At 46.0% G+C, this 27,631-nt stretch overlaps 2 protein-coding genes across 20 annotated transcripts in view; both read right to left on the reverse strand.

The window, feature by feature from the left end:
• Positions 1 to 8,409, reverse strand: part of LOC106031013 (protein mono-ADP-ribosyltransferase PARP12-like) — a 35,176-nt gene extending 26,767 nt beyond the window's left edge. For 5 of the 14 annotated variants that reach the window (XR_010831837.1, XR_010831832.1, XR_010831828.1 and 2 more), the window contains exons 1-6: positions 6,575 to 8,409; positions 5,239 to 5,285; positions 3,641 to 3,776; positions 3,047 to 3,167; positions 1,906 to 1,996; positions 581 to 656 (exon numbers count right to left, since the gene is read on the reverse strand). Coding sequence is in view for 10 of the 14 variants with exons in the window: in XM_066997987.1 (XP_066854088.1) it covers positions 581 to 656; positions 1,906 to 1,996; positions 3,047 to 3,167; positions 3,641 to 3,776; positions 5,239 to 5,285; positions 6,575 to 6,706 (603 nt within the window). In the remaining 4 variants the exon portion in view is untranslated. The other 9 variants (XM_066998015.1, XM_066998010.1, XM_066998000.1 and 6 more) reach the window with 9 other exon arrangements.
• A 333-nt stretch (positions 8,410 to 8,742) lies between these two features.
• LOC106031011 (cystine/glutamate transporter-like) lies at positions 8,743 to 26,782 on the reverse strand. 6 transcript variants are annotated; one of them, XM_066997968.1, is made up of 14 exons: positions 26,764 to 26,782; positions 26,441 to 26,550; positions 23,315 to 25,740; positions 21,329 to 21,455; positions 20,467 to 20,582; positions 19,861 to 19,986; positions 17,495 to 17,594; positions 17,364 to 17,408; positions 17,041 to 17,164; positions 16,641 to 16,744; positions 14,768 to 14,864; positions 13,979 to 14,128; positions 11,001 to 11,175; positions 8,743 to 10,111 (listed from the first exon to the last, which is right to left on the reverse strand). In XM_066997968.1, the coding sequence occupies exons 3-14, from the start codon at positions 23,508 to 23,510 to the stop codon at positions 10,047 to 10,049; spliced, it is 1,425 nt and encodes a 474-aa protein (XP_066854069.1). In that variant the 5' UTR covers positions 23,511 to 25,740; positions 26,441 to 26,550; positions 26,764 to 26,782; the 3' UTR covers positions 8,743 to 10,046. The 6 variants fall into 6 exon arrangements, 5 of the variants coding, with proteins under 5 accessions (XP_066854069.1, XP_047912960.2, XP_066854075.1 ...); XM_048057003.2 differs by lacking the exon at positions 26,764 to 26,782 and adding an exon at positions 26,668 to 26,685; XR_007160638.2 differs by lacking the exon at positions 26,764 to 26,782 and having other exon boundaries at positions 13,979 to 14,066; positions 26,441 to 26,661.
• Positions 26,783 to 27,631: the final 849 nt, after the last annotated feature.

A 27,631-nucleotide genomic window follows, 5' to 3' on the forward strand; every position in this document is an offset into this window, starting at 1 on the left:
AATGAATGTAATCCCACACAAGCTGCCTTCGGTGGACACACTTCTTATGCATATAGATTATTTTTACTTCAGAGTAACCCAGATCTGAAACGCATGGCAGTATTCAGTGTGGAGAAGAGTGGCTATCAGTTTCACTTTAATTTGACACCCTAGGTCCTTCTAGATACTTTCTTACAGGGCCAACCCCTAGTTTTACCACAGAAAATAACATTTTGCTTTAAATAGACTGAGGAAATACTAAAAATCCCCTTTAAAATGCAATTTCTCCAGTTTACCAGAGGATAAACTGCTGTGGAAAGAATGCACAGGACAGGCTAGACCAGCAGTGCCCTTAGCCTGCATGGTATATATGAGGGATCTCAGAGAGCTTCCCAGGAGACACAGATCTATTCTGAATGTGGCACCATTAGTCTTGTTTCACCTCATAGCTGCATATTGTAGAAGATATGTTTAAAAGCTGAGACTATCTCAATCACCTTGGTCTTTAGAGATGAGGGTCATGTTTTATATAGCTTACTGCTCAGAAAAATCAGTACAGAACACAGTTCACTCAGCCCACTGGAGAGGTGAAAATACATACCTTGTACCCAATATCAGGCACTGCTGATTGGTCCCATTCTGGAGGATATGAAGAAAATGATAGATTCATGTACTGGCTAAAAAAAAAAAAAAAAAAAAAAAAAGAAGAGAGAGAGAGAAAGAGCACGTCACAATCCATAACACTTCCAACCAAAACCTTCTTCTGGAGAATCCAGCTGGCTTTACAGCACCCTCCAGGCATCCTGGGATTTTCATTTTTTTTTACCTTCCACATAACAGTTACCCCTTTCTCAAGTTTAGATTTCCATACACATTCTAATAGTACTGATGAATTTCTTGGCAGGCCAAAGCAGTGGTAGGAGCGTTTCAGTCAAGAAGTAACAGAGGCTCGTAGCCAGTTGGTTTGTACAACTGCTCTCAGATAGACCTCCACGTGTGCTGCGTGCACCTCTAAGAAACTGGAGCATGAGCCCTCACCCTCCATGTGGCTACTCATCTCTAAATCACTGGCCAGATGGGCAGCTTGTCCCTCCCTGTCCCCAGGACCAGCCTGGCAGGAGGCCATGGGTGGACAGTGGTGCCCCTATGCACTACTGCGGCAGTCAGTCAGTGCTTAACAACTCCCAGCACAAGTCTTCAGTCATCTATGTGGCATGAATGTTTTATCACAGGCAATCGGAGCATTAGCATCTGTTTGGGAGCTTCAGTTTGTTTTGCCTTTAAACCTTTGGTTGAACCTACCCTTAAATTTAACCCTTGGTTTCTTATGCAGTGTCTGACGGTGAGTTTCTGAAGCAATTGTTTTTTTTTTTAAATAAAACAATAGCTCAACTAACTTCTACAGCAAACGTGCCCAAATTCTGTCATGCTAAACTTCCTTTAAAAAAGCCTTATACTGACTATCCCAAATAATTGCATCCTGGTCACTTCATTTGGGCAATTTTTTTGTTGTTTTATTTAATACTTAGCTTTCCAGGGGATGGCATCTATCTGCTCTACAGTTCTTGGGAGGTAATACCCTGTGCACAGTTTTGCATTGTTAAGGCATAAATCAAGGAACAAAAATTCCTGGCACACTTGTGTCAGCCCTGTGTGACCTTACTGTCACAGAAGGAACAAATCTACTCTAGGGGTCTGTAAAGGCTGCCAGAGACTGCCACTAAATATCCCTCAAGCATGCTTCACAGAAGTATTGCATAATTTACAAATACTGTCACAGCAAAATTTCCTGTTAAACTAGTCAGCAAAAGGTTTCTAAAAGTGAATTTAAGAAATCTAAAATTGAATTGTAGAGAGGTAAAAGGAATTTCTTAGTAGAAAGGTGCCATCATCCTAAGACATTATTAAATAATCGATGTATAGTACCTTATGTCGTGTCCATATTGAGGGGATAGAGCTTTTGGTAGTCGGACAACTTTCCTTCGAGTTTCAAAGAACAAATTTCTTTGGACCATGTCTTGAAAGAAAAACACAAAACCTCAATAATTAGATAACTTATTGCCCAGGGACACACTGGGCCTTTAGAAATGAAATAAAACAGAATGTAGCCCTGAAGGCTGCAGGGTAATGTTCTTTCTACCATGTCCACCCCACTCTAGACCACTTCCACTTTCATAGCTTCTCCTTGGAGATCACCAAGGTCAACAACCTACTAGCATAGGCTGTGAAGCTCAAATGCAACCATCAACTACTGCACCTCCAGATGCATTCACATCCAGGCTGTTGGCCAGAGAAAACCACATCTGATGTCTGGCCTGCAGCAGGGAAGGATTTTCAACATGATGGAGTCCATAAGTCTGGCTTTTCTGGCAATATGGGATTGTTAGCTGGGGTTGAGGAACATCTTTTTGGTCCTGCAACAATATCACAGAGCACACACAGTGTGGCATTGCTAACTATCCATTGTTTCCTCCTTTAAACACCATTCTTTTTATTCATGCCAGGAAACATTTAAAGTTTGGAAAGCTAGCAGAAACCTTAAGATGGTTAAATAAATTATAAATAATTAGAAACAGAAAAACTTTTCTTATTTTCCCATTCTCTCCCTGTGTAACTAGCCCATAATTTTTCCTTTGCTGCACTGTTTTCTCTCCCTGTAACTATCTTGTAAGATGTCTACCAGAGCTTACTTCTTCACCATTTGACTTTTTAGTTCTTACATTTATATATAATTATTATTTTTTAATTTCTCATTTCTCCTCTTTTGATATGTAAACTCGAATGCATAAGCCAGATGCCATGAGGTGTTTATTCTCAGTTTTTGTTCTAAATGTACAGCATTGTCAGAGATGCTTTTTTGACTGCAGATGCACAAGTCTATAAGTTTGCGCAGGGTATCTCAGAACTGCAGAAAAATGTACTTAATACTCAGATTCGGCTTGGAGAAAACTTATAGGAGGAAAAAAGACATGTTCAAAGAAACCCAGACATAGAGTGACAACTCCACATGACGGAGGCTACATTAGAGTCAGCTATGTAATGAATGGTAAACAAAGAGATACTTCACCTTTAAAGTTTAACTCATATATCTGAGAACCGGCCCTGAATAACAGAGTGCCGTTTGGGTCAGCTAGAAATGCCTTCTCCAGATCTGCAGAATTTACCGTGGCAGATGAATGATACGGATGCTAAAGAAAGAACAAGGAAATTACACTGTTAAACTAGTCTTCAGTTTAGGTGACTCTGTAGGGACATACCAGTGTTTCCCTAGGCTACAGCAATGAGATGCCATGTAAAACTAGTCTCTATGACTTCCAGCATTTTATTCTTCAGGGACGTAGGGGTACCTCACAGGGAACAGCTGCTTATAACAACAGCAAGAAAGCAGCATTCAGTCTGTGTGGTCAGCTTCAGTCAAACGACTTCTGTTGCCTCCGGAGAATACAATCGTTTTTCAAAGCTTGTCTTTTGAAAGCTTTCACTGAGTATCAGTACTGCTTTGAGGGACAATGAGTAAGACAAATCCACCAGGGTATCAGAGCATCATTGCAAGGGCACCAGCAGGGCATGTACACCACACCAGCCGCAGAACAACGTGCCCTAAACAATTCTCCAAAGATGGCTGAACAAGAGCTCTTGGCATCGACACCGAGGACCTCACCTGTTTCCCATACTCGATCCACTGCTCGAAGTCATCAAGCCAATACCAGGTGTACGCCATTCCGAGGGCGCACAGATGGGTCTGGAGGTACCACACGCACAGAAGAGCTGGTTGACACCTGGCTGTGTCCTCACCCCTAACACAGAAAGAAAGATCCAGAGTCAATACGTGTCTTTTCCAAAGCTGTCAAAATATATGGTATCTCTGATGAGGTCAGAAGTCTAATCACATCTCAGAAAAGAAGACCTCTTGGGCTGGAAAGTGCAGAACCAAGGAACTGATATTTGTATGTTTGGCATGGCACGCATCAGAGAAATGACCCTGAGTTCTGTGACTTGAGCCCAGGTCACTGTTTTTCTCTAAAAAATATAATTCTAAAATATATATTGGAAGAAAACACAACTGACACAATGATCTCAGCTTGTTAGGTGAAGACCAGTGGTGCCACCTGGATAACAGTAGCAAGACCTGGCTTTTAGCAAATTCCAAAGTCCAAGTACATTCAGAAAGCACCAACAGCACCAGTCCTCCTTCATGGGTCAGGAAAACAAAGCAACCCCTCACAGGTGCTGCATGAGGACAGGGGCCTTGGTGCCATCAGGGGTCTGCAGGGCCTCTGTGAGGAAAGGCTGGGGGTGCCCCATGACAGACACAGTTCCAAGGGCCGAACCTCAGGCCACAGCTGGGCCCCACAGCCAAGGCGGTGGCTCCTCGGGCAGAGCCTGGGTGAGAGAGGGCAAACCCCACACGGCAGCAAGGAGTGAGGGGAACAGTGTGAGCAATGGCCCTGCAGAGAAGGAGGAGGTGCTTCAGGCAGAAATTCCCCTGCGGCCTGGAGAGGCCCATGGTGGAGCAGGCTGTCCCCCTGCAGCCCACGGAGGACCATGCTGGAGCAGGCTTATCCTGAAGGACTGCAGCCCGAGGGAGAGACCTCCACACTGCAGTTGGGGAAATTTCTGAGGAGAAGAGAGCGGCACAAAGGCCCTCCGATGGACTGACAGCTGCCCCCCTTCCCCACTCCCTGTGCCACTCAGCGGGGAGGAGGCAGAGCACTCAGGAGTGACAGTGAGCCGGGGAATAAAGAGCGGGGAAGGTGATGTTCTGATTTTTGTCTGTGTTTCTGCTCCGAATCTATTTTAATTAGACACAATTTAGATTAATTTTCCCAAAGTCAATTCCATCTTGTTTGTGATGGTAACTGGTAAGTGATCTTCCTGGCTTTATCTTACCCCACAAGTTTTGGCATCTTATTTTCTCCCCATCTCCTGTTGCAGAGAGGGACAGGAGAGCAGCAGAGTGGGCTGCCTACCAAGATCAGCCCACCCCAGGTACTCAGCAAGCCCTCAGAAGAGGAGCAAATTGCTCACCAGCAAAGTCCCCTCCCAGCACTCTGCCCTGAGGTACGCCACCTCCAAAGACAGGACAGCTGACCACCTGTAATTCAAATACAGAGGATTTCACTTTGCTTACTGCCATGCTTTCTCCTCCTTCCTGGGGTCCCAGTTTTGGACCCCAGTCCAGATGATATTTGTCTATGCATCACTTCACTGCCCCTACAACACAGTTTTATCACAGGTCACACAGAGCTGCCCACCTACCTGCACTGGAGTTTACAAGGGTCTTTGGTAGAGCTGCTCACAGCTGCCTGAAAAATATGAACACGGTGTGCAAATGGAAATGATTGTTCATTTATCTGGCCCTGACACCCTTCATGCTTTGTCAGGGATGATGGGTATTTACAGCAGGCTAATCAAGGGAAAACAAAGGAGTAGTTCCCTTCTGGAGTTGGTTGCAGTGCAACGGTCCACAAACAAAGGCCTGGCAGCTCCATGGACTGCCAGGGCAAAGAGCAAGGAAGGACTCGGGTCTCCTTTTTAGCCTTAGCTTGTTCCACTGCTGTCTTCAGACTGTGGTTGCTCTTTATACACAGTAACACCAGCCAGGCCTGTTCCTAGAAAAACACTCCTGATTCTTTTTCTTTCAAATCCCATTGCAGGAGATTCATGAGACCCAACGCTCCCGTGAATTTTTTTTTTTTTTTAATGCAGCCACCCCTCCTTCCCCGCTCTGCACAGCAGTATGCTGCTGCCATGGCAGAAAAACTGGGAGTTTTTGGATACCATGAGTGGGATCTGACTGGGAAGAGTCAGACGAAGTTTCGAGTTTTTCTCCCCTGTTTCCCCCATCCCTGTTCCCTCTCCCCCTACTCCACACACCAATGCTAACCCCTGCTCAGACCCAGAGATCCTACTCTGCCGTCACACCCTCTGCTTTCTGAAACCAACCGCTTGAGCCCTGCTTTCACTTTCACTTGCTAGTGTTTCTGCTCTCTGCAGTTCTTTTCCGCTCAACAGCTTACCCCAACTACAAAGAAACAGAGATAAAGCACTTAATAAAGCAGACAGAAATATGTCACTGTCAAGACACCTAGCATCCTTCGCCTTTTCCTGAGGTGTCACTATCTGGTCTTGTGCAAGAGAGATACGCTGTAAATTTGCCTTTCATTTCTCCACAGTAACAGCTTGCATACATCAAAGACAACCTCACGCCACCTTACACACTTCCTCCTCATTCAGAAGGGTGGATGAACTGAGGAAGACAAACGCAGCTTATGGTCTGACTAACAGCAAGCAGGTGTCCTTCCAGCAGAAAGCAAAACTCACAAACCATAAAATCACCGACTTCCTCCCCTCTTCCACCTCAGATGCACCCCAGAAAAGATGTCAGAGCCCTGCAGACTTCTACTCACGGTCCTGCCACCAGGCTGCCAAGCCACCACTCCCGGATGTGTCAGCCACGTGCCTGTGTATCAGACCAGCCTCTGAACCCTTGCTCCACGTTGGAAAGGTCCCCCGCATAAAGTACAACCTTCAGAAATGAAATATGACCAGCCTGCTTTAGCCCCACATGAACTCCTAGCTGTATGTTCAGTACCTCCTTTTCTCGCTGTGCCTCGCTGTGGGACGTCACAAACGCCTTGCCACTAGCCACCAGCCCGTAGGAAGAGGAGCTGAACAGCATTTCCTTCTGGTTATTACGCCATATGCATGTACCCCTGCCAGGCATGAGCAGAACGGCCAGGCGGAGCTAAGGGTTCTGGCAGATGCATCAGTAAAAACCAACATCCCTGTGAGCCAGCATAGTTTACCCTTCTTGCTGGATTTCTGTCGTCATGTACCAGTGGTTACCTTGCACCAATTCCTCCTGTTCCTCAAACAGCCAGGGATACTCCAGATCTTCTCCTTTTGAGATTCCTGCCAGGAGCAGCTTCTGCTGAACATCATTCTTTGAAAGCCCAAAGCTACCATTGCCTTGCAAAACATACACTGATCTCAATACAGAAAGAGGGTGTAACTCCCAGCACGTGCTCAGTGCTGGTTATGCACCATTCAGAGGGGTTTGCAGTAGGCAGCATTGCACAGTGAACCAAGCCAGTGCAAAGCAAGCACAGAGCTCCGCAGGGCAGAGTTAAGTCACCCCACACAGAGCTCTGGAGTCTCCTGAGAGTCTTTATTCCTTTACCTTGAACTCTGAAGCTCCTCTCTGCTTTTTCCTGCTGAAATGAAAGGAGGGTGAAGAGCTTTCCAACCTGATCTCTGGCCTTCCAGTTCAGAAGACTGACAGAGTTTCCCAGCAGAGCTCTGAAGCATAAAGCTTAATAATAGGTCAAGTAATGCTAACCACATAAACCTACTCAGATGCAACAATTCTGTTTTAGTTCAGTTATACGAATTACATTCAGCTGAATTGCCCAGAAGAGTTTTATCTTCTGATGGTCTAGTCAGACCAGATCAGTGGTGGCAAAACATAAAGTTCTGTTTTAGTTTCTGGAAAGGCTGCACCCTGAGTGCATTTTATACACACAAGATAACAAAAGAAACAGAAACGCAATTATGAAGTTGAACCTTGGTTCTTCCCCATCTGGCCTTTTCTGACTGGCTTTTCACCTCCCTTATAGTATCTGTCTCTCATCTCCATAGTTGTGCAACTTCTATGCTTCTCTGACTGATTAGATTTATAGGATCAGATCCTGCAGGTTCATTTTTGCGTATGTGAATTCTCTAGTAAAATACTTTTCTGAACTGAAGCCAAGCTTTGCAGCAGACACAAGATATCAGCTCTAGGAAAAACATTCTGGCTTGGTAGAAAATATTTGCATAGCTCTGCTCGGAACAGCATAGTATCCTCTCTAAAACAAACAACTTGCCACAACCTGGAGACCTGAACACATTGTAAACTGATACCTTCTAACTTCTTTTTTTTATTATTATTATTACTTTTAACTGCAGTGTCTGCCATGGAGCTGTTGAACCTCAGATTCCTGCTGTCAATGTAACAGCAGTAGTAGAAGTGTCTGCATTTTAAGTATCTGACAGGTCTTTGAACAGACATTCTACATCCCTGCAAGATAAGATCCTTTTCCTGCACAGTCAGCAGAAGCTCCCAGGTGTGGTTTCCCTACATTTGTCAAATAATTTATCGTCCATTAAGAAACCACAGCCCACTTATTCTTCCCCCCACAAATTTCAAGTCTCATTCCTGTTTTCTCTTCAAAGGAAACAGATGGAAAAAATGATGTTTCACCCTTTCTAAGTGTGTATCTGCAGACACAAAGCAGCTCTGTCGCAATTGCAGATCACTCCAAGGTTTGACAGAGGAGAACTGGTGCTACAGCGAGTTCACAGGGCTCTTACAGCACAGGAACAGGCTGACAGCACCTCATGTTTCTACCTCAAATGCAGAAAAATCCCCCAAACCAGCATGTAAGGAGGTGTACTCAGGCCACCTTTGGATGGTGGGGCTCCCCTCTTCTGCACGTTGGTTCCCCAGCCACACACAGGGCCTGAGGGGGCGCAGCCCCTGCTTGGGAGCCCAGAAATGTTTCCAAATCTCACTTCAAACAACACTTGAAGGCAGTACCTTCTTCCCTAGGTTGTGATGCTTTTCCCAGGAAGTCTGCATTTCCTGTTGGACAGCTTCCAGCAGCTTGTAAACTAGTTCGCGGGGCAGGGGGAGGATGAGCCTTGCAACTATGCTATTGCTCTCACAGCTCGATTTAGCACAAGAACAGAAGCGGTCTTAACAAGAATAATAATTCTCAATTGCTTAAAAAAAAGTCCTAATTATTTATTTCCAAATCTTGATAGTGCATTTTACAAGTTTTGGTAGATTACATTGGTTTTGTAAATGCTACTTATTTTTCTAAGTACATAAATGCTCGATACAAAAGATTAAAAATGCTTCACATTCTGCTCTTCCTCTCTTCAGGGGCCATCAGACAAAGCCCTGTATGCTACTTCCGATCTTTTAGGAAAAGATTAACTATTTCCAATCACTTAAGTGTTAATTGCTCTTTTATCTGGACATAACTTTGCAACATCGATAATGTAATCCAAAACAACCCAACAACAGAAACATTTCTGCTGACAATGGTTCACGCGAGCATTTATGTATCGATTCAGCAAGTCATTTGACTGTAGATTTAAAGTTAAAGCTCAGACATGAAGTCTTGAATGTCTTCTTACAGCACCAAAAGATGTGCTTACGAAGGAATCTGCCCAAGACTCATCAGTGATCTTGTCCTCCTACAGGAGGATGGTATTTCACTGGAGTTGGGCCAAAATCTCAATTTTCCACTTCACTAGTAGTACCAGGTGAGGAATCAGAATTTATTCTGTCCTATTCTTGTAGGTGTTTAGATTTTTTTTTTTTACTGTGTCAGTACATTTTGAAACATCATTTCAGAAAAATAAAATTCAAAATTGAAACATTATTGTATAAGCAAAATAAACTTATTTTCCTTATACAATTATCAAAGCAAAACATTCTAACTTTTCTTTGTTAATGATTTGCTCTTCCTGGTGAATGAAGTTTTAGCCTCCCACCTCCTACTTTCCAGTTCATCTACCTTATTTTTAATTTGCTCTCCTCGTCCATTTCCCTTTATAAAGCTTCTCCACATCACCATTTCCCTTGACTGCTACAAAGCTTCAGTTTGAAACCTGTGTTTGGCTTCCATGTGGCTGGGATCTTCAGTAGTTCTGCAGTAGGATCTCTTCCCCTATTTGCCAAGTTAGGAAAATAAAAATAGCATATATTTTGCTGAGGAATGGGCTGGGCCGCAAAATTAGGATCTTCGTTTCAAACACACTTTGCAGGCAAAGAAAGCTCATTTCAAAGAACTAGATTGTTCTGTTAAAAAAGGAAAGGGCAGAAGCAGATGTGACAGGCTCATCCAGATCCTGACTGGCAAGCTTAGGACTGCTTGCAGCAACATTTTGGCTCAGGCTCATCCTCATTTGCACTGATTAAAAGAATAAGAGCGTGGCCTTCTTTTTGTAGGATCAAAGGTATCAGAAATGGAGTAAGTAGATTTCATCTTCTCCTGTAAGTTATGATGGTTTTCTCAGTACGTCTTGATTTCTTGTTGAACTACTTCCAGCAGTAACTGCAGCTTCTGCGTAACATAATCTGAAGGGAGGAAAAACAAAAAAAAGTTTAATCTGAAGGATAGCTTAAACTGGGGATGAAAATCAGAGCAACACTAATTGCTGGAGCATTTTATATTAGCAGATCACTGTATCTGTTTTCTTTCTTACTATACTTTTTTTTTTTTCCTGTTCACTGGTTACCAGTATACCTCAGCACAACACCAAATCCAAAGAAATCAAGATTCACAATTGAAGTTATAAACTAAAATCAAAACTGGGCTCTTGTTTCAGAGTAAGTCATTGTACTTGTGCCACCAGGGCTACACCCAAGCTAAATCTATGCCATACATGGGATGGGGAGATGTCTTTCATTTACACACCCACATCTGTGCCCAAAACTGTACTGTTAGACAAGCTGCCCCATCAGCAAAGAGCCTGCAGGCTGCATCATCTTTTCCTATCAGTCCTCTCCCCAGCCTTTCAGCAAATATGTTTGTGCATGGGGTTACAGTGCCTGGCTCTCACCCTCTCCATACTCACTTTTGATCTTTTGGCTCAGTTTCAGCCAAATTTGACAGAGGTGCTGATCACACAGACATGATAAAGATATGATAGCAAAAGTGATCCTCTTGGTTCCCCCTGTTGGTAGACCTCAGCCCTGTCTTTTCTAAAATAATACGTTAAGCTGGTTTATCAGTGCATTCACGAGCCAGGCCAGCCCCACACAGCACAGCCTGCCCCTTCTCTTTGGCTGTGGAGGCTGTATCCCAGAAAAGGCAGGGAAGGGGTGGCAGGGCTTGTGACTGAGGTTCCACGAGGTCTGTTGGTCACAGAGCGATTTGTGTTAGAGATGAGCACTGGCAGCAAACCAACATCCCTACCCCGAGCGTGCTTGGGTCCAGGATGCTGAAAGCCAAGTGCATACTTACAAAGCAGGCTACGGCAGCGGTTTGACATTTGCCTGTGGATTACGAGGTAGTAGACTGGAAAGCCACTTAACACCATGGTGCATCCGATGCTAATGTTTACAGGGTCTGAGTAGAAAGACATTGCCACTGTGAAGAGGCAGATGATGGTAAAAGAGACAGGAATGAAGAGGGGGACCTGGGGAAAGAACACAGAGGATGCTCAGGCAAAACCGATCAGCCTTCATACACGCCAGCACGCACTGTATTCTCTCTTCCATTTTAGAGAAGATGAGAAAAGTCACATATCTATCCTGTGCACTATTTCAGTATAAACAGTCGTGAGCGAGTAGGATGCATAGAGGAAAAGTTGACTTGTATCACCCTGGGAGCCCAGTGTGCCCTGAGAGGCGCACACCTCCCTCTACGTGCATTGATATAAACCTCACCTCATGTGCACTGATATAAACCTCACCTCATTCGCAACAAGAGGCCAAGCCAGGGTCAACCAGACCTCACTGCTCTGTGAACATACAGCACATGTGCATGTCCACACACACCTCAAGCTTGCCACCTGTGGCAACTGCTAGTGGAAAATCTGAAGCTGTGAGTAAAATCCCTTAGAAACAAGCCGTTCTTTGGCCATAACACTTGTGACTCATTTTGAGCTGCCTCCAGCTCGCCTGAGACCTATAGTGACTGAAACAGGATAAACCAGACACTCAACCCCATAGCACTTGCATCAAGAACATGATTTTCAATGACACCCTGATGAAAGACCAAAGTAGCTCTCAGCACATCAGCCTCACCTTGTTGGGTGAGCCAACTTATCTGTATTATTTGGAGAGTAATTTGGAAGACCGTAACAAATAAGCTGTGAAACACTCCCTTAGTCCCTAGATCCAACCAAGCCAAGTTACTCCTTGCTATAGCTGATAAAGGAGCTGCTGATCTCACCTAGGGTGAGGATCACATTTTGGATGCTGACCATGCCGAGCTGAGAGAGATCAGTTGCTCTAGCGATGGCAGCCATCCAGCCACCAAACTCGCGTGCTCCTGCTGCCTTTCCAGCGGGAGCATCCCTTGCCAGGGTCTCCTACGTGCGTACATTCACACTGCACATCTGTGTGAGAGGTGCGTGAGGGGGCTGCTCGCTCCTCTTCCTGGTGTTTTCTTACCATTTTTAACTGAAAATGCTGTGGGGGAAAATTACCAGCACAGCCACTCACATTTTTTATTATTTGTTCTCTGTAAGCAGGCTAGCGTCAGAAGAAGAAATATTTCTGACCACTGGAGAGCAGCACATGTACACATCACATTCACTCAGTCCTTCGCTGTTGCAGATGACTGTATTTTGGGTTTGAAGTGGGCATAAAATCTGGGGAGAGGGAGGAACAGACAACCAAACTGCCAGCATTTCCCTCACTCATTCAATCTGTTCTTAGGAAGCATTAAAAACCTAAACCTCTATCTAAAACAAAACGGGGCAAACTCCCAGAAACTGAAAATATCACCACTACTATCAACTAATAAGCTTCTCCCAAGCAGGCTGGTTGGCTGGTTTAAAAGAAAAAATTAAAGCTTTTTAAAAAATCTGGTTCTGGGTGAGTGCATGAGCACAGCCAGCCAACAAGCTGGGAAGCTTCAAGGTCTCTGCTAAACACACTGTCTCCAGCAAAGACCAAGAAGAAAAATTACCCCAAACTTCGCATCAGGCCTCTCTCGGCTTGGGGAGGAGCCCTGGGAGTGGTGGAAAGCGTTTCTTTCCCCTGAGTTTTTTGCTGATCAGCTGCCCAGTGCCTGTGGCCTTGGAGGTCTCCTCTCCTCCACAGGAACTGGCTGGAGACACCATGCAGGCGCGACCAGAGAGGGGAACAAATTGTGCACATGATGAGCACAGCCCCGGCCAAATGCAGATGATCCGGCAGTGGGAGAGGTGTCCCAAGCACAACAGGGCTGCGAAAGCCATGCCAGCTTCTCCCACCGACACAGGGGACCGGTTGCTTCCCACGGGCAAGACCCCAGCAGCCACCTGAGGGGCCCAGCTGGAGGCCAGAGAAAGGCACAAGGGGACAAGCTGCCCCTTGAGGAGCAGGGAATTGAATCTCCTTCACCTCCTCACTTCCCTCTGCCCACTTTTAATGCCTCTTGATGGTTATGCCCACGGGTCCAGTGCACCCCAAAAGTGCTGGAGCTGTACATGTGCACACATCTGGACGTGGCATGCATCAGGCAGCTCCTCAAACCCCACCAGGCACCTGTGTGCTTAGCACAATCTGCATCCCACAGCGGTCACGTATGGCTGTAGGCTCACTGAGCCCCCCCCGCCTCCCCGAGACAGGAGGGCAGGTCCTTCTCTAGGTGCCACGCCATCCAGTAGCTGCTGTTAGCTAACAGCTGAAGGAAATGTTTTGTGTTATACACGCACACACTGTACACATCCTCAGGGTCTGTAACAGCACAGAGTTGTGCTCAAGCTGCTTTACGCTACACGGTATTTTTGTGCCGGGAGTCCATTCCCTGTAAGTCAGGTCTGCTCCCAGGACTCCTCCGGCAATTCCCTTTTCCCCCAAGCCTGACAGCTTTCTGCTTCTCAGCCAGGGCAGAGACCTACCTGCCACTGAAATCACATCCAGGAAGGGTCCCCCTTGCGGCTCAGGAGAGGTGAGCATGGGAACTGCACATCTACCAGCTCCCAGCCCAATACCTTGTCCCCTGGAGCAGGCTACCACCCCCTTTGGCTGCATCTGATGACACCACGTAGCAATGTTTTTATAGGGTTTACCAAATCTGGCCATTTGGGCATATCAGCCAACCTCAGCAGCTCCCTACATGCCTTACTGAGCAATAGGGATTGAGGCTCTCAGAGCCTAAAGGCAATCACAGCCATGCAATGCTCTAATTCTTAGCAAAGGATACAGAGATGGAGAAAAGAAAAAAGAAAGAAAAAAAAAAAGATTGGCACGTGTGTCTCTGGCTGTCAGACACACGTCATGTGTTACCTTGAATGGGCTCTGCAGCTCTGGGTGACGGCAGCGATGGACAATGAGACCAAGGGTGGCTAATCCTATGAAGAGCCATCGGGAAAAGCTGAAGAAGTTCATTAGATGGTAGATATCTCCGATACACACCATGGTAGTAACCAAAGGGAACTGAGCATTGTGAAGATGAAATACAGTCATTAACGCCTTACTGCAGTCCTCAGACTGGAAAAGGTAATATGGATCATCTCCTCCAGCCCCCCTGCAATCGCAGGCAGCTACTTCACAGCCCCAACATTTCTGAGGTCACCAAACATGTTACAAAACCCTGTCACAGACTGAAGATTCCCATCAAAAGTCCCAAATACAAAATTGCAATATGCTACAGAAAGGAACAATGGAGATCTACAGCAACCCAAACCTGAGAGCCTCTCCATAAATACTCATTTGCTGGATTTCCACTGAGCCTGGGAATTTCAGTTTTCCAAATAGCCAAAGCCTGGGGGAGACGATAGGAAACATCAAGCAGTAACTGTGGCAGATGGTGGGGACAATACTTGGAAAGAACACGTTCGAGGCAGTAAGGCAGGGACTTTGGGGCAGCAGGGTTCAGATCCCACTACCCGCACAAGTGGACGTAAAAGTTTACAGCCATTTCCAGTGTTCCACTTTCTTCATTTTTTGGAAGCTCACTTAGTGTCTCGATACCCTTTAAAGCTCCTCAGCTTCTCCAGGTTTGCAGATTGCCAGACCAAACAAGAAAGCCAAGACTGCGAGAGGAGGGCATGTCAGACAGGCAGATCCTCTTACCATTAACATGACAGCGGGAAGGGGAGTATGTCTTCGAATGTGGATCATGGAGAAGAGTGGAGGCCACTGCCCTTCCCTGGAAGCCACAAACAGTGTCCTAGAAAAAGAGAGGGAGCCCTATGCATCAGCACCCCACAGTCACACTAGAAATGAAGAGATCAATAGCTGGACTGACCGAAAGCCACAATGCACCCCACCCACACGTCTGCTATTAAAGGCCACAGTTCTGCACTTAGACTCACTTTTTAGAGGATTTGGGAAAAAAAAAAAAAAAAAGTCTCCAAAGATTAATTTTGCCTAGTTGTCCAAGCACCAATTAGCTCGGCACAGAGCCCACTGCTGGTACTGTCCCTACGGGTGGCCCATTAGCAGAGACCTTTGGGCAAGTCCAGAGCAACCATGAACGAGGTCAGGCTGGAAACAGAAACAAAACAGTAGGAAGCAGAGGGGTCACAAACCTCTGGTCTTTGTAAGAGAGGCTGGTGAGTTCATGAAAGGCAACTGTCAGCCTTGGTACCCACTCCAACAGGAGACTGAGCTTAAGACCCTGGAGGGCCTGACAGGCCAGGAACAAAACATATATGCATAGATATAGATATATAAACTATATAGAGGTATAAATGCACTGCAAGCTTCTTAAAGAAGAGAGGGTTTTCAAGTCTCTGGCCAGTTGTTGGACAATATAGTTTATCATCCTCCAGGGAGGCCAGCTACACACAGAGCCAGCTACAAAACGACAGCAAAGAGCTTCTTGCCTCCATCCCTCCTTTAAACCGTGAAAGGGCAATTAGGGAGAAGGCATTGCATCCAGTTTTATAAACTTAATATCCACAAACTATGCCAGAGCATCAGCTGGGCTGGAACAGAGCCCAAAGCAGCTGGGGCATGAGTATATAACTGGTTTTATTGCTGTCTCTGTGGTTTTGCTGGGGTGTGGCTGGCCAGCAGCCAGGGAGGCCCCATCACTGTTTATACGGCCTTTCTGCAGTCATTATGTTAATGATGCCAGGAAGGGGGAGAGAAGGATGACAGGGACATGAAGAACCTCCAGGGACTTCCCATCCTCCAAGAAAATTGCTATCTAGAGGAGTTAAGTGGGGGGATTCTCCCCACTGTATTCAACACAGGACTTGAAGGTAGTGGATCAAATAACTCATTAGCTCCTGTGCTGTGAAAGATCCCTTTCATATCAACTGATTTTTCCTTTTGCAATCAGAGCTGTGAAATGGAGCTGGCCCCAGAGAGTTTGCTCAGCTCCCCAGGGAAAGGACAACACACTTCTCCATGAGCTCTGCCCTCCTCTCCAGTTTCAAGGCTCCCACAAGGACCCGCAGTGTAGTAGCCAGTGGAGCTAGCAAGATGGTTTTTTCATGGAACAAAGTTGAGCCTTGACTATTGCTTTGAGAGTGGCCTGGCCATGATAACTTTTCAGTGAACTCAAAGCAAAGTCCCCCAGGGAGCACTTGCTTTTGGCCAGAGATCCTCACAGTGGAGGGACCCTGTGCCCTGCAGCAAAGCAGCTGGGTGAAGCCAGCAAAAGATGGCTCCATTTCACTGAGCAGCTGCCAGTGTCAACAAAGCTCATAGTTCCCCAGAAACATTGACATTTCCCTTTAAAATGAGGAGATGGGGGGAGAGGCAAAAAAATCTTGTTTTTATGACCAGACAGACCTGGCCAGAAAAAGGAAGCAGAGACCCTTAGACAGCCAACGGTGTCCTGTAATTTACATACTGGGAGTCAAAGGCCTTGATTTTCCCACAAGAGTGCCTAAAATGCCATCAAGGGGATGGACAGGTGCACAGGTTACTGGTGCTTCCCTCTGAGTCAATAAGCCAAAAAAAAAAAAAAAAAGTAACATCTCAGAGATCTGACCTTGAAAACGTGAGGATTCCTCCATTCATGGTTCCAAAGCAGGAAAGCGCGACAAGGACCGGGACCACTGAGATAAGGCTTCTGCAGGCCCGCTGCACAAAACTCTGGGGGAAGAGCAAGCATGACTGTAGGAACACATGGTGATCTCTAGATGACATCAGATTCAAGAGAAGGAGTAAAATATAACTCATAAATCTTGCCTTTTCTACTGTCATCTGCAGGTTCTTTTTCATTATCATTTAGGAAAGACTAGAAGTTACTGTTGTCCAATAATCCAGAGAAATAACAAAGCAAAAAGGCATGTTATTAGGAAAACCATCTCCTAGACCCTTGCCATAACCACCCCCTCAGCAGAAGCTGACCACACTAAAGAAAGATATCAGTAGGGGTGACGACTCACCACAGCCACAGCTGGAGAAGCCAGAACATCTTGTGTTCCCAGGGCAGTGTAATAGGAGACATTGGTGAGCATATACCCCACAATGACGGTGATCACAGACACAATGACAGCCAAGGGGATGTTTCTACAAGAAAGGGGAAGAGAGGCACACAATGAACAAGCCATTCCCCCCTTGTTTTTCATCGCATTACTGCAAATTGCAGCTGGCGCTGGTTAGGTGAGCCCACAGACTTATTTCTTCCCTTGCTGTTTGCCAGCATTAGGGGAAGCGGTGGTACCCCGGAGGCTGGCACACTAGAGCCGCCTGCTTCTCCCAGCCTTACCGTTCAGGTCTGACCAACTCCTCACGCACAAAGCTGGTCTGAAACCTGCACAGCGGGGAGACACAAGGAGAGAGGTCGAGCCAGGTGTCAACGCAACGCACCACCCACCAGGTGCCCTCTGTCACACCTACCAGCCTGAGTAGGCGAACATGCCTGCGTAAAAAGCCAAGGGCAGCTTGTCTGGGACCAACGACTGCTTGTCAAAAGCATCCTGGAAGTTTTCGGTGTGGCCTACAGAAGAGACAAATGACAGATACAGAGCAGGGAAACATCAGGGATGGACTTCTTTCCCATGGGCTAACATCCTGCCCAAACCTGGGAGAAGCGGCTGTGACTTCCCTGGAGCCGGGCATTTGGATTTGTTTCATTGCTTTAATTTGTGGTGCTGTGCTGACATGCAAGCTGCATACACAGTGACAGAATAAATCTATCTCCTGACCAGCTACCGGAGAAATTTCAGGAAAGGCAATGGCAGCGTCTGTTTCTCCCTCAGATAGTGCCTGCTGTGGAAATGGGGGATCGTGGGGACAAGAAGTTCTCCCGTCCTGTTTTTCAGCCTCAAAGCGATTCCCCAGGTTGAATCCCTCCTCCCCATCCCACCAGCAGCTGGACGCTCGCTCTTTTTTGATGTGGCGCAGCCAGCGAGGCAGCAAATCCGGCTCTCACCGTGCTCCCCCCGGCCCTGCCGCCAGCTTGCTGACCCCGGCCCCACGCTGCGCAGAGCATGGGAACCAGGGGGGGAGGCAGCCGGCGTGGGAACAGCCCTGCGGGAGGGGAGCTGGGGACACAGGGGGCAAAGCAAACGCAATAATAAAAACTAGAGGCAGCTCGGATAAACACCCTGTTTTACCAGCTCCCCGAGTTTTCCTAAAAGCGCTTTGCTTGAAATGAACCTTGGCCAGCACTGAGAAGCAGAAGAGAAATGGTCGTTTTTACAAAGCTTGTTCAAAAAAAAACGAAAAAACATCAAAGTCGGGATATTGGTTATGAGGTATATTTTATATCAAACTCAAAAAAAAAAAAAAACACCAAAAAACACAAGGAAAGGCAAGGAAAAACACCTAATGGCCTCTCATTTGAAGGAAGAAGACAGTCAAAAGCAGTTATATTTCTAACATTTTGAAATCCAAGTGCCAAAAAGTTTGGATTCCACATCTATATTCAGTTATCCATATCAAAGTGTCTTTTCATATCAAAGTGCAGAGCTCATGCAGTTGTGTCTCTCCAGGAAAAGGAAGAAATGACACGGAGCACGTGGAGAAAATCAGGCCACATCCACAGAGGTGCCTCTGCGAGGAGCTCTGAGATGACACTTGGGCATCCAGGTGTGAAAAGCTAGCCCAGAAAGTCTCTTTAAGAAACCTGAGTCAAGGGGAAGGCAGTGGCAGAGGAAAGGACAAGAGTGTGACTAAAGAAAACAGAAAGACTGGGGAGTGAGGCTAACCAGTTTAAAAACAAGCACAAAAACTAAGTCAAAAAGAAAATGGACTCGAAAAAAAGCTAAACTAGAAAATGGAAGTGGGTCTATTGGGGTAGTCTTTTTATATTCTAAAATGACTGCCGATAAGTGATGTGACATAAAAAGAATTTACAGTCTGCAATATATTCATGAGTGATTTAGAGTCCCCCACGAGTCATATTAAACACAACCTGACATACTCGGGTCTCTCCACAGATTCTCTCTCCAGATGTCACCGGCACTTATCCTTCTTGCCGGAGGACGGGTGCCAGGGCTCCAGATTGTCATTTGAAGGCATTCCTAATAATAATGGCTCGGGATTTCTAGCTGCAGGGCAGTCCTTCATTTCAGAAGTGTTGCCCGCCTGAGGGTTTTTTTTTGCACGTTCAAAGGAGCCAGCTCCAAACATCAGAAAGAAACACAAATGTTGAGCCTACTGCCTCTGTTGTTCCCTCTGCAGAGGAAGGAAATAGTGTGAAGCCATAGTGGGTTTCATCCCTTGGCTGTGAATGCCAGGGGCTTTTCTACTGACTGAGGCTTGGATTAAAGCCAATAAACCTGTATCAATCCCAGAAGACACCACTGGTAGTGTTTTTGTTATATTTTTTCCTCTGCACGTGAGCATGAAATCCTGCATGAGTCCATTGTAAGCGTACCGCCTTACTGCCCATCTCCATTAGGAGGTAAAAAGCATCAGCTGAAGCCACAGGATGGTTAGAGGTGCAGTTACCAGGGGGCTGGTAGCCCCTTACACAGCTGTGACAGGCTCAGGTCACCAAGGGATGCTGTCACATGTCCCTGCTATCCCTTGCATTTATGCTGCTTTCAAAAGGTTTGGAGCCACACTGACAAGTGGCTGGCTGTAGGAAGGAAGGCATCAGCAGAGGTGGGTGCCTACATCACCCTGGGTGGATTCATCTCCAAAAAAACCTTTGGAGAAAGCAGAGCTGAGCCGGGAGCATCGGCCCCAGCGAGGTGACACAGCTTGAAGCCAACAGCCCCTCTCCCTCGAGCACCCTCCGTCGGCCACGCACCTACCCTGGGCCAGCAGCATCATCCCTGGCACGATGATGAGCACGAGTGCCAGCAGCTTGACGATGGAGAGGGCTGTCTGCAGCCGGGCGCTCCAGGAGACGCTCCAGGAGTTGAGGGTGAGGACTGCGTCTGGAGAGGAGACCACACCGCTGCAGCCCATGCTCGACACACGTAGAGGAAGAAAATAAATAAATACAGGAATGCTCCCTGCCCGGGGGATGCTGAGGATAAGGCTGCGTCCTTACAGAGAGGGTGTTCAGAGTGAGAGCGAGCAGGCAGGGTGCTTTCACGGCTGGGTGCAGCACACGAGGCCTACAAAAGCCTTATGGCCTCAAACCAGGCAGCCTTTGCGCAATTACACGTGAATAGTTTCTACCCCTGTACTTGGCACCATCCCCTCAAGACCCTCAAGATCCAGCTAGACAACAGGGATGCCATTGCTCCTTCTTGGCAAACACAGGGGCCCCAGAGCAGCTCCTTGGAGCAGGAAGCTTCGAGTGGCCAAGGAGGTAGCACAGGACCCCAGTCCCAGAAGATAAAGCCCTGTAAGCACCCCGGGTCCTGGGCAGAGAGGCCCCGAGACTGGCAGTGGCATGAAGGTGTACTTACAGTACCCCAGGAGAGAGACGAGCTTCACGGCAGGAACAGGGGCTGCACAGGGGGCAAAAAAAGGCTCCAGCAGGTAGCGCCCGAACGCCAGCGAAACCACGGCGCTGTTGGCAGGCCTGGTGAGGGGAAATAAGCACAGCATCAAACTCTGGTCCATGGACAGCCAAAAAATACCACGAGGGAAAGCTGTGCACAGCTGGGGAGGGAGGGAGGCTTCCCACCCAGCCTAATCCTGCTCCACAACGTAGATCCCATAGAGTCTTTTTCATAGGTTTTCTCAGCAAATGGGTTAAAAAGCACATGCTGCAAAAAGGTTAATTCTTAGCTTGAACGCAAAAGTTGAGATTAATCATACAGAGCAAAGCTGTGTAGTTCGTGTGTCCTACTTCATCCCAACATACATGGAGGACAGGCTGTTGGAAGGGCAGGATTTTCCTTTTTCAGGTGGAAAGAAAAGTCATTTACAATTTTCTAAGTTATTATTAACTCAGGGCTAAGCCAGAAAGTTTTTTTTTTCCCCCACAGAAGAATGTGAGAAGTTTCACAATAGAATGAGAGGATCTGAAATGAACCTGGCATCCACTCCCTGTCACCAAAAATATATCACAGTTCTTGGATGATAACAGAGCTGCCAGGGAAGAGGAGAGATATTCCTCAAGTACAGATCACACTGAACACATGTAACTGTTTGCTCATTCTGTCTTCTTCCTTTTATTACTGAAAGTCTTTAAAAGTTTTTCAGATTTTTTTCCTTTTTCCTTTACAAACTGCTTAGACTGTTGCCTGGAACCATAAATTAAATAAATATTTTCTTAAATAAATCAGAACATCCAGCAAAGGGCAAACAGACAAAATCTCTTACCTGATAGCAAAAAACTCAGCCCACAGAAATAAGAAACTTGGTAGAGGCCCTAATGTCTCCAAAATGTAGATATAATGTCCTCCAGACTTGGTGATCCTTGTTCCAAGCTCTGCATAACACAAGGCACCTGGAAAAGTTCGGGTATAAATGAACTGAGTAAATCATCTCTTGGATACTCTTTTCTGTATGACTTCCAGGGATTGAAGGAGTCTGTTTAAAAGAAGTGGTGAACTAGAGGAAGAAAAGGGGATTTTAGCAGAACCACTCTTTTCCTTATTCTAGTGTGTTTAGAAGAAAGTTCACTGTTTTGTCAGAAGGAAGGAAATTTTGTTGCCTGGTTAATGATACAACTTGTCCAGGGAAGCTGTGTGGAAGTGTGTGTGGAAGAAACACTGCACTGAACTACGAGAGACAGCCTTTGACAAACGTCTTGGAGGTTCGCGTTCCCTCATCTCCCCTCTCAGCTTGGTGTAACGGTGCTCACAGGGTGGCTGCAGCACTCAGCTGACCACCAGTGGCTGCCCTGACCATTTCAATCACATTTCTGATCACGGACCACGTTCCCGTGTCCTTATCTTGCACGTTCACATCTTCATTTGAAGACCACAGGGAGAGGACCTGGAAGGATATGTCTGAGAAGGGAGACCTGCTGCCGATGGAAAGCACGGCCCTGATGCTGCAGAGCAAGGTGAGCCTGAGGAGACAGCTTTAAAACTTCCAGGCAAATGGAGAGAAACCTTTACACCTCCACCTGTGCCTCCTGCTCCTGCGGAGATCATTCGGGTCACACCACTGGTGAGGGCCCCAGTTTTTCCTGCCACTCCGCCGGTGAGCTTATGCTGAATTCCTGTCCAAAGTCTTGGATACAGGCAGAGCCCTCCTCTCATTTATCCCAGTGGGTTTCTTTACATGCTTAAAGCTTGTGTTTAAGTGCTTTGCTGAAGTCAGGCTACAGAGCCCATATACATGTTACACTTTATGGAAAAAAAAAAAAAAAAAAAGGCATAAAATAAAGCAGGCCATTTAAGTATCCAAAAAAAATGCATCAGAAAAGTGATCACAGGAGGTCATCAAGCTGACAAAAGGGAAGAGAAAACCAACAGATTCAGCTACAAAATGCAACAACTCGACAAAGAGGCTACAAAAGACTGCCACAGAGAGAGAAACCTTCCCAGCGCTGAGGCTGGGCTATGTGGCCAGCACATGCCTTATCACTTATCGCTCTGCTCAGTTAAGAGGGACTCTTTGCTCACATTATGCTTTAAGATTTTCCTTAGGCGAAGTATATCACTCCCCAAACAGCCACGCAGAAGCTGCATCCCACATGTAGGGTAAAGCAGCCTATGCTCAGCAGCACAATGTGAAATACTGGTAGGCATATGCGAAGAGCAAGAATCATGACTGTTGCCAGATTAACAACTGAACATCCCAATTTCTAAATGTCACAGTGCCAAGGTGTTTTATCCACATGGAGTATTTCTCCTTTCTTGTTTTTCTTTTTTTTTCTTTTTTTTCCCCCCTCAAGTTGTAAAAGTGGAAGAACTTTAAAGTCACTCGCTGAAAATAAGCTTCAGATTTCTCCCCAGAGCTGAGATCTTGCACTTCTAACAGCACCTTTAAAGCATTTCTGAGAAGAAGGTGCTTGTATACAGTTAATGAAGGAAACTGAAAGCCATGGCTTTTACCCATGGTAACTGTAAGAACTGCATTATTTCAGAAGAATCAGAATGAAATGCACCAGGAACTGATCCGCTCCATCTCCTCGCTCCGAGAAGAACCAGGCATACCCGGACCCCTTCTGACAGACACCCACCAACTCTGGCAAAGGCCCCTGTTGACCCCCAGGCTTGCTAAGCATTTTTTTCTGCTACATTCAGAATGGGGAATTTTAGGTCTATTCCGCTCCCAGCTATTTATAATACAATTTTGCTGGCTCCCCTCACCTCCCAGGTGCTTAAGCAAAGGCTTACCCAACTCCGCACTCACCAAACATTGAAAGGAGCCCGCAGGCAAACCAGACCACCAGGGAGAAGCCCACAGTGCCCGAGTTTTTCAGCACTCCTTTCGGGGAGATAAAGATGCCGCTGCCAACCATGCTGCCGATGAGAAGCGAGAAAGCCCTCAGCAAAGTTATCTTTTTCCTCAGAAAGACAGCCTCCTCTTTTTTCTTGTCTTTCCCCATGGCTGCTCTTCTAATCCCAGGGGAAGCTCATGCATTTAGGAGTTATGGTGCCTCTCGGCTGTCCTCAAGGCTCACCTGTAAGACAAGGAAAGAGTTAGGGATTTGGGCGTCTTCTTTTTTGGACAAGATTTTTTGCAGCAACCTGTCAAGACCTGTTGATTCCTCCTCAGCCACTGGATATAACCAGCAGACAAACCACAGTTGCATATAATACACCCAGCACCATCTCACACCACCACAGCTCCTGAGAGGGACTGGCAGCTTTTTCTCCCACTTCTGCCAAGGAGCACAGGGCATTACAGGTTGCATGGCACACTTTAAGACATGATTTCCAAATGCAACTTTGATGTCCGAAGAGAGGTTTGCAGCCGTGGTTGGAACTTGCCAGGTTAGGAGTTAATTTATTGGGAACTAATTTGGATGAACATCGATATCGGCACATCAGCAGAAAAACACATTTCACATTGCACACCTAATAATCAAGACCTTGAGGGTCAATTTTATTTATTTATTTATTTATTCTTGGAGGAGCAAAGAGCCCTGTTATCAGACATACACAAATGTTTTAAGCTGTTTTAATTTCCCATCCATCCTTGAACAAACCCCAGTTACAGCCTTAACGTGAAGGCTTCACTTTATCAGTGTTCCTTAATATAACACCAAGCCTTTTCACTATCAGATCACTGAAGAGCCAAGAATAAATATTGCTGTCTATTCTAAGATAGAGGACTGTCACTGATATCAGAAATGCTGTTTCCACTATTAATCCAAATCCCTTCTCAGTAAGAACAGCAAGGGTGAGGAGTTTTTCCAAGAAAAGAGAGAACTTCAGGCACTCCAGGGATCTCAGAAGCTGACCTCAATCCAGCCCTTGTGCTGCAGCAACCTCCTACTTCATCACCCCAGCTCTCGTTCCCCATTACTCAGTGGCCCTTCCCTGCAGGGACGGGCAGCATTACAAGCTGCATTTCCAGTCAGTAAAAGACAAGACACAGAGGCTACAGGCTGTGCTCAGGGTCAATTTGAGGCAAGGAATCAGCCTCCAGCTTCTCTGGGCTGGTGCCCTCAGCAAGAAACTCTCCTTTCGCTTAGGTAGGTAAGGCAAATTCACATCAGTTAGCACAGTCTAATTTGCTGTAACAAATATGTTTGTAGTTAACCTAACCAGGTGGACATTTTACAATGCTAATTAACCCTGCTAGAATAGACAAGATGGGTCTGGAATCATCTGGGTCCTCTCCTCACCTGCCACACATCGCCTCCAACACACACTGCATCAGTGGTTTTTGCATTATTCTAATGCTGTACATCACGGGTTTAGCTAATACTTGCCCCAACCCCGTGACTGTGTACTATTGCAGAGCGACACTGTACATGAGAACTGCATTTTCTAGATTACTTGCATTTTTTAATAATTGTATTGGTGTGTTTGTGAGCGGGCAGTAGCACATCTAAGAAGCCAGAAGTTATTTTCCTGATGGGCTGTATTTTCTGTCCATAGATACAAGTGCCCCCACACCTCTGCAGGGACGTTTCCCATTGCCACTCACCCACGATACCACACTGTGCAGTCCCAGCATAACGGAGGGCTTCTGTCCCATCTCCCCAGTTATTTCCCCTCCAGGAAGGAGCAGGGTTATCGCTTTCTCCGCACACATATGAGCAGCACATGTACAAAGCCCTCTCATTCCACCAGCTTTAGCTGCCTTCTCTGAGATCACGCCAAGCCTGCACAAGCATCTTCTCAATCAAGCCAGCCAAGCCTGGTTATTAAACCCCTAATAATGAGTCCCGGAGGGCTCCTCAGGCTGGGCTAGGCCACACCAGCATCGCCTGGTACCGCAGCCCCGCTCCCCAGAGCCTCACAGGGCTGCTGGAGGCAGGGGCTGGGAGAGACCCCAGCAGCCTCCCGAGCCCTCAGCTGCAGCAACTTCACTCTAATTAATCAGCACATGTGAAACACTACTATTATCTGGCATTTCTCAGCAGAAAGGAGAAATACAGAGCATTCGTTTGTAAGGGTGATGCACAGACAGCTCCCCGAATTAAAACCAGCATGAAGAGAGGTGTTTTGTGCACAGATATGTCTAAAACGCTATTGTGAGAAAATTAAAAGGGCACTTATCTGTTTGGCTGGGTTTTAAACCAAGCAGGTGCATTTGCAATCCATCAGCCTCCCATTTCTTGCTGGGATCCCCAAGCAGCAAAAGGCTGTGTCTCCTCACGGGCTCTGAAATTCCACAAAGAAGGTGGGGGGAGAATTAAAAAAAGAGAGAGAGAAAGAGAGATCAAGTCAAATTTGCACACCAGGTTAATGATCCAAAGTAAATACCAAACTCCATACTTCTGTCCACATGCCTCTTTTTTTTATATATAAACTATTGCCATGCAAGAGTATTTGGAGATAAAACAGTCCAGCACAGTAAATTTCAGAAAGGTGAAATCTATCAGGATTTGTTCCAGAAGCTGTTGAAGGAGTGGAAGGAAAAAGAATGAAAAAAAAAAAAAAGGAATAATAATAAGAAAAAGAGTAACAGAAAGCTATTGAATAGCACTTCAGAGACACCTAGCAGAGAGCACCGCCTGGAGAGCCCGTTCCTGCCTGCTCTGCTTTCTAGCTAAATTCCGGCACGAGGCACATTAAAATGCAGAGATGTTAATCCTTGTGGCAGTGCCTAAGAATATTCACAATGTGCTTAGCACGAAGTAAATGCACAAAGCTGCTTTTTGTTCACCCTTTGACTTAAACTACAGGCTCAAATCCTTCTCGTGCAAAATGCAATACCTTTGCGTGAGCTCACCAACCAGCAAGACTGGAGAAAAACAAACCCATTTCACAACTTTTCACACCTGCTGCTCCTTTACTCAGTTGTTCTTTGTTTTTACTGATTTCTTTTTTTTTTTTTTTTTTTCCAAGCCATTAATCTTACCTTGCAGACACTGCAGCATGGATGGAGATGAAGGAGACAGACATAAAGGGGAAATCGTATTTGTTATTTGTGGTGGTGTCTAGAGGCCCCAGCCGGGAGACGGACCCATCCTTGTGAGCACACAGAGAGAGTAGATGTTACTCTGCTGCAAAGTTATCCATATAAACAAGCAAGTTAGACAGAGAAGAGGAGGGAGAAAGCATCATTCCCAGTCGGGGAGCTGAGACCTAGAGCAAGTAATGACCTCCCTCCTATCATGCAGGAAGTGGGTGGCATCCCTGGGAAATGGTTCATACCTCCAAAGTCCCAGTTCAATGACTTACCAAAAAAAAAACCCCTCAGCTACCAGGGAATAATCCTAACTATTTACAGCTGTATTTTCTTTGCCTGGGCCTCAATCAATACAATACAGCCAAGAACAGGTTAACCCCTTCCTTTTCATACGGAAAAGATCTAGGCATCAAACTGTTCTCTGCAGTCACACTACTTTTTTTTTTCATGCCAAAAAATGTCACACCAATTCAATGTCCACTACAAGGCACAGGATCTAACTAAATAAAATCAGCAGTGAATGGGAGCTTTTTTATTCATGCATGAAAGTAGCATAAATAAGCTTTAATGAGACTGGTGGTGGTCTGTTCTGGGAACTCGATCAGAAAATCTATTTAGGAGACCTGAAAGATGTTTGTTTATAGACTATAATGAACACAAGAAACAGGCTAAAAAGACAAGATGTGCAGCTCGACTTCTTTTCAGCTTTCTACAGCTGTTTTACTGCCCTGGATAAGAAACCCAAAGGGACAGTAGCTAATAAATCAGGCTCAGGCTTGCAGCCTGAGATGTAGTAATAAATCCAGAGTGATTGCTGTAGGTGTAAGCATAAGGATTGTTTCCAGTGGGTCCTCTTTTTAGAGAGTTTCATGAATTTAGTCTTGTGAGCTGTCTATGAAAAGACTTAAATGTCTTAACACTTTTTTTTTCTTAATGAAAATACTTTAAGCCTTGAGAGGAAAACAGTTCTTGGCCTGGGTGACACTTGCCCCCTTTTCATTTTATTTAGGCATTTCCAGCTGTACTTTGGACAAGAGTGAAAATTTCTAGAAAACAGACTGATGAATGTGATGTGTCTGACATCCTGATAATGTGGTGATGATCTTTTAATTGAGAATCTAAAAGCGTTGAATCCACACT

The sequence above is a fragment of the Anser cygnoides genome, chromosome 1, assembly GCF_040182565.1.
Source record: "Anser cygnoides isolate HZ-2024a breed goose chromosome 1, Taihu_goose_T2T_genome, whole genome shotgun sequence".
Taxonomy (NCBI): Eukaryota; Metazoa; Chordata; class Aves; order Anseriformes; family Anatidae; genus Anser; species Anser cygnoides.